We start from the raw sequence: 11,450 nt of genomic DNA, 5'->3' as shown, positions 1-11,450 counted from the left end.
GTAGTGAGTGTAAGCACTAACCTACTGAGACTACCCGCTAACATCTCGACATCACATTGAGAGAGCATTTCATGGAATAGCGTGTTCTCTTGGCAGGGGGCTCCACCGCCCCCACGTGACCGCCCAGAGCACGTCCAGACGACACCTCGCGGTGCCACCACACTCATGCCCACGTCCTCAAGTCGCGCACAGCGTGATCTTCAGACCGAGCAGCGGCCGCGCCGGCCCAACGCAGACGCCTGGCGACGCGCGCGGCGGGACGGTGCCGGCGTCCCTCCGATCGCCGGTGGAGATTCCGTCCGGCGGCACCATCGACCGCGACCGCGTCACGCCGCGGCCGCGCCGCCCCGGTCCGGCGGGTCACGGGGTCTTCAATGGGCGCCTGTGAGGGTGAGTTACGGCGGATGCCCCGGCCACGGGCTGTCGCGAGGTTGCATGGCCTCAGGTGTGGCCTCCGAGGCCAAGGAAGCGACCTCAGAGGTCACGGCCGGGTGAGAGCTCGCGACAGTGCGTCAGTATACTATTTTCTTGGTGACGGCAGTGCCCCCGGGACGACGGTGGTCGTTCCAAAAGTCGCCCAACGACATCCGGTCAGGCGGCGGCCCGGCCGGTCCAGCAGCGACTTCCGAGATAACTCGCATCTCCCAGCGCGGCGGCCCCAAGACCGACGACAGGTCGCCGCGGCGACGCCGAGTCCGCAGCGGCGACCGCTCGTCACGTCGGTGACCCCGAGGTCAGGCCGGTGACCCTGAGGTCACCGCGTGACCTCAGAGGTCGAGCGGACCGGCCGGGGGGCGGGCCGCCTGCAGTCGCTGTCAGCGGCCCCACTTGGACTTCTGCGCGAATATATCAGCGCGCAGGTTCTGCGCGAAGCAGATGCCCAAAATCTGCAAAGGACGCGGTGGACTGTAAACCCGCTCTCCCTATCGGGGGGGGGGGGGGGGGGGCGCCGCAGATATAGCCGACGATTGGCACGACCGACGTGTGGATGTGACATCTGGGAATCGGACGCGGCAGAGGAGTCGCCTGGGTCGTCGCCGGCATCGGCGGCACTGAACTGGCTGAACGTTCAACGGGAGGGCGTTTCACTGAGAAACGCCTCTGACCGCGCTTGCTGCCTCTACGATGTGGCCATCATATCCAAAGCGAGACGATGATGCGGCGCACAGATTTCAGTTGACTGCATTCAGGGGGAGAGGAGCCCCGTCCTGGCAGGACACGGCCGTACGCAATGATCGCGGCCCGAGTTGTCGGTATACTTACAGTGTACTTACAGTACAGAGTACAGTCGAGCCAGCACAACGCGCGATCTTTGCTGTACAGACAACTCATACACATGACACAGATGCGATACGCCAATACAATGAAGGGTAAAGAGGCAAGCACACGATGCGCGAGCTTATTTTGAAGTGAAGGTGCTGTACAGTCTCACCTGAACGTGGCCGCATGCACGCCCACTCACAGGTCTGCTTCTTACCGTACTCGGTGAGAAAACGCCTCCAAACATAGTATTAGAACCTTATCTGCCGGCTTATCGACTGGATCAGTCATCAGTAATGCCACAACGCACTGGCGAGCGCAGCCAGCAAAAGTTCCCGCGACTAGCTTCGTACCCGGGACCTTTGGCTCACCTGCAGGAAGGCGATACTCACGGCCACACTGGCCACAACCAGCAGATTACGCTCGACCCACGCTTCGCCAGCCGTCAGGCATCCCTGGTCGTATATCTTCTTGGAGTAGTCGAGCGGCTGAAACGGCCCACACGCTCAGCCATTGGTCGGAGCGACACTCGGCCGCCGCTGATTGGGTGCACAGCTGGCCGCTGGCGAGCGATTGGTCGGAGCGTCGCGGCCCGGTCGATGAGTGGTCCACGGAGTTTGCACCGGCCGATGGTTGGCGGGTCACGCGCCACTCGACCTCTGATTGGTCAGAGGGCTCGCGCGCCTGCACGTCATTGGGATGGCGAGCCAGTCGTCTGCTTTTGGTCGAGGAACTTGATGGTGTCCGGGAACTGGCGAATCACTACCACCACCTCAACGCGCAGGACCTCCGTGAAGGAGCAGGCAATCATGCGGGAAACCGAACGCAGCAGCACGCGGGCATCACAGCGTGCGGCCCAGTGCCCATCTGGCAGACACGCCCACATGCTGTTAGCTAGCGTGCCTCGTGCAGCCCGGCCCGATGCCAACCCGCACGATCACACCTGCCCGGCAGATCCCTCGTGTCGACGACATTGGCGACCCTCCGCGCAGCAGCGTCGTGACGCGTAAGCAGCCGGGCTGCGAGCGTGGGCCTGAAAACCTTCCCGTCGATCGGTGGACAGAGCGATCCTCGCCGCTGTTGTACCTTCTAGCGCTGCGGCAGCTTTCAGCCGGGCGGGCGTAAGGGACGAAAATAATCACGAAAGGAGCCTTCTACCGCTCTGGCAGCTTTCAACCAGGCGGCCGTCGGAGATGAGAATGATCACACAAAGTGATCCGAGAAGACCTCAGCCTCGGTGTTTGGCTTCGGCGGGGTTTCAGTTTCACTTTGTGGCTTTTGACGTGCCTCGCGCGGCGTGCCAATCCGCTGTTGTCATGAGCTCTGCAGGCGAGGCGAGGATTCTGCGGCATCATTTTCGCGACGTCGTCCACATCTTGGCTCGCCACATGTTGAACCTTTCCCTCCAGATGCTCGGATGCCTGATGCACAGACGCGCGGACACGTGGCGCACGACTGTGAAAGTCGACGGAGAATCCGGCACGTTCGAGACGAGTTGACTCAAAACACAGTGCCATCGGCGGCACCACACCACACCACGTCCCAGTCCGGTGTCTTCCGCCTTCCGAGTTTTGGGCCGATGCCAAACCTCGACCGCGATGACCGCGCCCACGGTGGGCTGTTCATAAGGGTCAGCGGATGCGCCGTGCTGCTCCCGTTCTTACACGCTCCGGAAGTTGGATTGTAGCTATCGGGAAACACGACAATACATACAGAATACTTCAACAGCAGCTCAACCAACCGTCCGAGGGACTGCCCTATTTTGCACCAGTTTAAGAGATGCAAACTTGACCGGTCATTGGACCTGCTTTATTCGTGCTCTAGTGCCGCGAGGACCATGCACGCCCCCCCCCCCCCTCCTCCCACCAAATAATAAACAAGGAAAATAAGGGCCGAACTAGGACCATGAATACACTAAACAGACGACCGAAGACACATCCACTCAAGTTTCCCGCCACCATCGCCAGCCCGCACCCGTAAACGTTAGCACCCGTAAGAAGTTCATCGGTGCCCCCCTCCCCCTCCGTCCCGATAGAGCTTGCCTTGAGGGGGGGGGGGGGGGGCTACGGACGGTCCGACCGGCGTCACCTACCGTCAAAGCCGCTCGCCGCGGCCGGTAGTGGCGGCGGCGAAGTGCGCACGGAGCGAGAAAAGGACACGGCCACAGGCCGGCGCCGCGGTTAGCTGCTCGAGGTCGAGAGCGAGCGAAAGAGAGAGACTGCAAAAAGGACTACAAGGGACGCGAGTGACGTCACAGAACGGTAAGATGTTGCGGAGCCCATTTGTGCCAGCAGCATGCTGTCTGATAGCACTTCTGCGCCGCGTTGGTATACAGCCAAGCAGGTACGAGCGACGAAACCATAAACAAAACAAATCACTTGCGTCACAGATGGCGCCAGTGATGACACAGAGGAAACAACGCAGGCAGAAAATGGAGGAAACGGCGTCCATATACAACATACAATACAAACCAACACAAAAAGCCCGACCAGACCGAGGAGCATCAGCAGCCGATGAAAGAGGGCTTCAAAAAGCGAATCCCGCCAACAGACCAAACAGAAAGCGACTAAAAGATGAAAGAGACCGTTCCCGAACGTCGCCCGGACGGAGAACGTCGCCGAACCGTCGTCCTCGGTCTACAACGTCCGGGACGAAGCATACTTTAGCCTGCAAAATCAAAGATGCAACACCCAAGATGCCTCACTCTTACCCTACATCAAAAATGCAACGGCCTTTAGCTACTACAGCTAGAGTGGGCGCGTCTCAGCCGTAGAGGCGGACGCTCCGAGGTCGCACGGTCCAGAGACGGAGAGCCCGGAGAAGGCTGCGGCGCAGCACACTGCGCCCTACCCGAGTGTACCTGCAGAACGGCCAGGGCCACCGTGGCGCCGGCTATCGGCACCAGATTGCGCTCCACCCAATCCTCGCCGGCGCGCAGGCAGCCGCGCTCGTAAATGACGCCGCTCCTGTCACCCAGCTGCGGAAGCGCAAGTGCACGGGCCGCCGTTAGGTGGCAGCGCGGTGTCGGTGAGAGCAGCTGCGGACTCCGCATCCGGAGGCATGCGTAGGCGTTTTTCGACCCGGTCAATGCACAAATTAGTAGACTGCTAAGTCACACTGCATTGCAGCATTCTGTCACCGTGTATGGCATCCCCTGGCATGCGTTAGTGATAGCGCCACCTGTTGGCATGCAAAGAACGCGAAGGCTTTCGCCACGACGCCAGACGGCAGCAGTGTGGTGGGTGCGGTTGGCAAGAAGCGGTTCCACACCCGTGACGGTCGTTGGTGAGGGGAGAAGCTAGGTGACCAAAGCAAACTGAGCCAAGGCGTGGTCCACAGAAGCGGACAGAGACGATTCAGAAGTGGGCCTCAGTTGCAAAGTGCTGGGGTCATCAGCCAACGACAAAACGACAACGCATTGCTCTGACCTCGCTTTGAAATCTTAACGCGGGAGATGAACTGGGGGGGGGGGGGGGGGCTCTAGGGGGATAACTGCTGCTAACGGTAGCAGCAACTATCAGTCAGTATAAAGGCTGTGCCATGGCCTACCAAATACGACCCCAATATGACACCCTTGCCAAATAGTATCATCCCTGCCAATCATCCCACACGCTGATTGAGTAATATATACGGCATGGTATATAAGCAGGCTTCGGTCGTACCAAAATCCACCCGCAATCGTAGTAGGCATCGATGCAGAGCACGCGTATAATTAAGCACACTCTTAGCAAAGTTTACAATAATACTGTGGAAGGGACACGTCAGACAGCTGCTAGAATGCTGGCACAGAAAGTGTTTCGTCCATACACAGCATCGCATAAATCACAGCAAACACGCTGTTTTAGCAAAAACTGTTTCGTGATCCGCGGTACAAAACGCACCAGCACAATGCACCCGGACGTTGACATGGACGGCGTACAAACGGATTCCACGGTGAATGCACTTTGCCTTATCATCACCCACACAATAACCCTTTTCACGCCTGACACCTTATCAGACATATGACAATGTGTCATAGCTAGGAGTGAAGTCATCACTTACGTAATCAGGACTTCTCACGCCGTAGCCGCATTGCTTGTTCCTGATGATCTCCTGTGGACGAGGATCAGAGCTGAGCTCAGTATCGCCCAAACGCAACATTTGAGAATCTGAGAATCGACCAATCGCAAGCCTTGAAGGACTGCGTGTCGACCAATCGCTTGCTTTGAAATGATGGAACCCTACCAATCACAAAGAGCTTTGGCAGTTATGATAATTATTGAGGCTTCACGTCTTTGCCAGGGCCATTTCAAGACAGGATGCATTCTTTAGGACTGCGACTTTAGGACTCCATGTGGACTGCGGTGGTGGCGTGGCTGGGACTCTAACCTTTGAGAGTCGCCCATTTGCAAGCTTCGCGGTGAGAGTCGACCAATCGCCTGCTTTTAAACGATGGAAGTCGACAAATCGCAAGAGCTTTGGCAACATGAGAGTCGTTCAATTAGTACCTTTGGCGGCGCGAGTCAAGCCATTAGAAGTTTTGGCAGCATGAGTCCGCGCCGGGCGCGGGAGCGCCTTTCTTCACCGGCCTTGGGTACCGCCAGAACCGGCGAGGCTCTTGAGCTCACCCGTTCAATGCAGCGATGAAAACCCAGCAATAACGCGTGGAGTTTGCGTCTCTTTTAGGAGGACCACGATCCTCTCAACCTCTGCATTGGACGGTTGCCTTCCGGAAATCAAGGCTGACGCTACTAAATAATGTGAAAACACTTGCGATTCCCCCTCCCCCCACCCACATGATCACACCACAGAGCACCACACAGTTACCATTCGAATGGCCCCCATCCCCACTGTGACCTTGGTGACCCGGCCGGCACGGGAGAGGGCAACACACTCACATTCTCCTCTGGGATGCAGCAGCTGAAGGGGACGCCGCAGGCCTCGCTGCTGCCGACGGCGACAGCCGAGCAGTTGAAGTAGCGGTTGCCATCCCAGTCCTTGGGGCCCTCCACGCCACAGCAGTGCAGCTGTGAATGGAAGATCGTGGCAGTTCAGGGCAGGGCAGGGCAGGGCACGGGAGGGCAGAGCAGGTAGCACGAACCAAGGCAAGTCGGGCAAAGGTAAGCTAAAAAGTAAACTGAGTTGGGTCAGAGCCACTCACATATCACCAGGTCAGATCACGTCGAATCAGGGACCAGGGTGAGTCAGGTTCGAGTCACTCACTTACCGTCATGCCAGGTGGGGCCCAGTCAGGTCAGATCAGGTTAGGTTACAGCAGAACAAACTAAGTAAGATTGAGGTCGCTCACATCGTATCTGACCAGATATGTTCGCATCGTGTCAGGTCAGATCAGGTCAGATCATGTTAAAAAGAGTCAGGTCAAGACACAGCAAAGAATTTCAGATGAACTATGAGCCTGCATGTCTAGTCACACTCTGATGTGACCTGATGTGACAAGGGACGGTCAGAGCATATAACATCAGGCCCAGCTGGACCAGGTAGTCAGACTTTTTAAGTTATGCAAATCAATATATTTCATTTAAGTTATTCATATCAGAGTTATGTCCCTTTTTTAAAGTTTGGTAGTTTCTAAGTTCTTTGTTATTATTATATATATAGCTGAAATTCAAGTTCCATGATATGGCGATGAACTACCTGAAAAGAAATTTAAAAAGTACACACAAAAATTGAAAAAATCAACCACAAAAATGCATGAATACAGAGAAGAAAATCAAAACAATACGTGAAATACAAAATAAACAAAAAGTAAGATAAAAGATTGAGCTAATGATGATAAAGGCCTACTTGGGCATGAGGCGATCCTGGAAAATCTCACACCAACACACAACCACACCACGCAGTTCCCCAAAAGATCATTCAGGGTAACTGTGTGCAGCCCCGGCACAATCATAAACAAACAACACGCTCCCGTCACCTAGATAAAGTTGTCGCCTCTTCGTATTGGTCACGTGACCGACACCTCAGCAGGGCCACGCGCCGTGGCTTTGTGATTGTTGGTCACGTGACCGAGGTCAAAGTCAGCTTGAGGTCAAGGTCGTTGTTGTCCATTGGTGTTTTCGGGCGCGTCGACTAAAGTGGTCATTTTGCGCCCCTTGAGGTCAAGGCCAGACTAGTCAGGTCATGTCGGGGTCAAGGTCAGGTGACCGAAGCTCAAACGCCGCGGCACGACCAGCATTCCAGGGCGGGAGAGTTCGCAGCCATGGGGACGGCCGTCACCGCCAGCCGCTCCCCGTTCAGGGAGCGCTCCGCCCGGAGCACCAGTTAAAAATGCAAGCAACGCATTGGTTGATCTGTGGGCAGCGTGTTAAAATGCAGCCATCGCAGTGGCTGATGGATGTGCAGCACGTTAAAACCATCTCGGTGAAAGGCAACACCGAGGTCATAACAACGTCAAAGCCCCGAAGGAGGCAAAATCAGCGGAAGATCCGTTTTATCGATGAGCAGGAGACCAAATTTAGAACAGTCCAAATTTGAGAATCAGAAATTGTCCGCCAGTGGTACCACTCCTCGACTAACATCCTGAGCGTTGATACGGTCAACACCTCACGCTGGGCTTAGTGGGGCGTCCAGTTCCGCCTGCGCCCCGCGCAAGCATCCTCACCCAGCCTTCCTGTATCCAATCGATGAGGTTCTGCTGGTCGGGATCGTCACGGTAGTGGACGATGAAGGCGCGGAAGCCCTCGGTGGCCTGCTCCTTGAACCAGTCCTTGAAGATGAAGCACAGGATGCCGCCCGTCATCTCCAGCAGCAGCAGGATCGCCAGGCAGATAGCGTACTGGGGGCGCCAGCGTCAGCCGGTCAGTCCCAGCGCCCGCACGTGTTCGCGTGGGAGCGAAACGGCGCAGTTGGCCGCCAGCTGGGCCATCGCGTGGGAGGCCCGGGTTCGATTCTCGGCTGGCGCCAAGACCTCTGGGTGCTGATGTGGACAGTGTAGTTGCTTGCATTCCAAACAATTGAGGATGACATCATGCTGCACCACCCTGGAAGAAAAAGCTTGCATGGGCTTGTTTACATATGATACAGAATAACCTCCCCTGATATAATCCTTCCCATCTGTCACTTCAATCAATCAGATATCAATAGTAAATGCCCATTTGGGAGCAACATGCCTCCACACTGACATGCCATTAAATGCCAAACTACTGCATAGGATAGACATAACTGCACTAAATTGGATACTGTGTGCACATTTGATGATGTTGCGCAGTGTATTTGTTATTCTGTGTGAGTTTAGGGAAGGCATGTTGACTAATTTATGCTCACTCAGAGCCATAGTATTTCTGCTCACTTCATAAGCTCTGGCCAGGGGTTTGCATTCTGACATTACCAGTAATCAAATTTTGAGACAAAGTTCATTGACTGAAAAGATGGACAAATATGTGGTAACAAGACCATGGCTCATAACAGGACACTACATGTTTATCACCAATGCAAAATGGCAGCAATGAGAATGACTACATAGATACGGCTATCACAGACCACTAATGAACAATGGTGAACAATGATTACATGTGTGCATCCCTCACTATGCAAGGGTGCTCATGGCATGGTGGTTCACATGTCTGCATTAGCCACTAAGCATCTGGGAAACTGGAGGCACTGGGTATGATTCCCTGCTGTGCCCATCCTTCATGTCAGGCTGAGAGACAGGTGATGATATACAGCCAAGTGCATGGGGACTGTTGACTGCAAAAGTCAAGCAGGGCCAAGGGACTGCAAAGAAATGAAGGGGCTGGGGGTGGGTCAGTGGGATGCCAATAGCTAGGGGGAAGGCTACCAATGTTCAGGAAGGCTTTTTGGGGGGAATATGAAGGTACACAGAAGAACACAAATCATAGCATTAGTTCCCCAGTGTTGAACTAAGCCCCTCTGACATGATGGGGACACAGACAATTTATTTGCTGATAATATACACCATGCTGAATCCTATTCCTTCTTGTAATATGCACTATGACAAACATTATTCCTACTTTGCTCTAAGGATCACTCAAGAACGATCATGCATGGTATGGAGCCCACAGTTATTATGAAAAAGCCTGTGTAACTTACAATCCCTTTGATGCATGCTGCATTTGGGTGAAACAAAACAAACAATGGAGAAACCATATGGAAAGTTGGAATTTTTCCTCCTTATATAACATGTTGTCATATCCAGCTCCCTATTCAAATAGCAATGAATTTCCCCATGTATTCTATTCAGCATCCCATACCACTACACACTGTGAACATAACCATGCAAAATTGACATGAACTCTCCAATTTCAGACAGGTCTTGACAAATGCAAGACTGCCCATCATGCAAAACTGGCATAGTAAAACTACATAACAAATGCAGAACAAAGGCACAGAAAGTGGTCATTCTAGTTACAACAAAAGAGCAATGGCCATTCAGACTATAATACAACAGCAAGTCACATTTAAATTGTAATAGAACAGTGGCAATTCAGATCATAATTACTGTAATTGAACCTAGGAAGAGGACCATAAGTTGACGTGAAGGACTCAGTGTGCTACAAACACACTTGCCCTGAATGCTCAAACCACATTTAACTGAAACTAGATCAGAATAAGGAACCAATAACATAACAAGTGAGGCAATATTTGATGTCTACTCATCAAGGAAAAAACTTTGGCGAACATTTAATGTTTTTCTAAGTTGACTTCAATGATTTTAAGCAGGCACACTTGTTGATAACTCAATGACAGAATTGGGGAATGGTAGGAAGGTGTAGAGTCTCAATATTTTCTATATAGTCTGTTATTTCCTATGAAGTCTCTATGTCTTTAGACCAAAAACCTGTTTCAACTTTGTTTCCATATACAAAGAAAAAAACCCATCAATCACAACAAAAAATCAGCACACAACAATGGAACCAGCAAACAACCTGCTTTGAATTTGAATCATCAATGCAAAGTCAGTCACCTAATCAAGTTTCCACAAAGCAACAGAATATCTGTGTGAACAGTGGTTACTCACGAATGCCAAGAGGCAGGTGTTTTCACGCAATGCTCCCACACATCCTGTGAAGCCGATGATGAAGGTGATGGCACCAACAATGATGAACATGAAAGCTGGATCCATTGGGATGTGTGTCAGCTTGCTGAGGTTGTTGAATGTGTTCTTCTCTGACCATGCCCACACACCGATTGCCAGGATGGAGAATCCCAAGAACTGTGAATCAGTCAAAAACAGTCAGTGCGATTGGCTTCCACAAAATTTGTATTGCAAGCACATTCTCAACCAAGTGATGCACCTTACTCTGTATATACATCTGCATGTATAACACTCTTTTGCCTGTCTTTGTCTTTTGTTTCATTGTAACACAACACAAGTTATTCACTGGAAACGAGCATATGTCAAAGAGTCATCAAATACTTCACCCTGCCTTTGTTTCCGTGAAGTCAATGTCAATATTTGAGTACTCACCCAAAATATTATATTAAATCCAAAAATAACATATTTTAAACAACAGCTGACTTCCGTTCGGTCACGCCTGTGTCTATGAGATGGCATAACTGGGAAGATTTCACAGCCTTCAGGGACTATACATAAAATCAACGGCCTCTTCTGGTTAACACACTTATGGTGTCCTTAGAACACTCAGCCAACACTTCACACAAAGCGCAGATCACTCAATCAACGCCCAACAATCGCTATGCGCCGCCTGTTGCGAGGAAAACAATGCGCGACATGGACAGAGAACACCCAAGGAAGGGCATAAATCAAGGACACATGAATGGAAACGAAGGTGTCTGGCTCCCCAGCAGGAAAATGGTGATTTAGCTGCATTGTTCTCGTAACGTTTTCGATTTTGCCAGTTATTTAGCATGCCTGCAATATTAAAGCATACAGGGCACGGGTGTCGATTGACATTATTTTGAGAGCCCTGCCCCCCCCCCCAATGTTAAGTTGAGCCCGCCCAGGTTGACTCAGCTTCCCCCAGGTTTTTGGCGGGAATGCTACAAAAAAATGTGGGTAAAAGATGATCATAACACAAAGACTATATATATATATATATATATATATATATATATATATATATATATATATAATATTCTTTGATCTCGCGGCGAAGTGGCGTCTCTTGCCACTCTCATAATCAAAAAATCACGGCTACTCTCACCATAAGATACAGATCGTCACAGCTAAGCGGATAAACAATGCAATAAACATTCCTAGCGCCATTAGA

General features: G+C 52.3%; 1 protein-coding gene across 3 annotated transcripts; it reads right to left on the bottom strand.

Annotated features, from left to right (window-relative positions):
• Positions 1-719: 719 nt before the first annotated feature.
• LOC119104225 (tetraspanin-5) lies at positions 720-10,963 on the bottom strand. Of its 3 annotated transcripts, XM_037227894.1 has the most exons (8): positions 10,688-10,963; positions 10,238-10,432; positions 7,862-8,035; positions 6,138-6,266; positions 5,302-5,352; positions 4,121-4,237; positions 1,632-1,748; positions 720-887 (listed from the first exon to the last, which is right to left on the bottom strand). In XM_037227894.1, the coding sequence occupies exons 1-8, from the start codon at positions 10,772-10,774 to the stop codon at positions 816-818; spliced, it is 942 nt and encodes a 313-aa protein (XP_037083789.1). In that variant the 5' UTR covers positions 10,775-10,963; the 3' UTR covers positions 720-815. The 3 variants fall into 3 exon arrangements, with proteins under 3 accessions (XP_037083789.1, XP_037083787.1, XP_037083788.1); XM_037227892.1 differs by lacking the exon at positions 1,632-1,748; XM_037227893.1 differs by lacking the exon at positions 4,121-4,237.
• Between the last annotated feature and the right edge of the window lie 487 nt (positions 10,964-11,450).

The sequence above is a fragment of the Pollicipes pollicipes genome, unplaced genomic scaffold, assembly GCF_011947565.3.
Source record: "Pollicipes pollicipes isolate AB1234 unplaced genomic scaffold, Ppol_2.1 Scaffold_6052;HRSCAF=7182_pilon_pilon_pilon, whole genome shotgun sequence".
Taxonomy (NCBI): domain Eukaryota; kingdom Metazoa; phylum Arthropoda; class Thecostraca; order Pollicipedomorpha; family Pollicipedidae; genus Pollicipes; species Pollicipes pollicipes.
The sequence above is the reverse complement of the archived record's forward strand: the minus strand, read 5'-3'. Positions and strand labels throughout refer to the sequence as shown.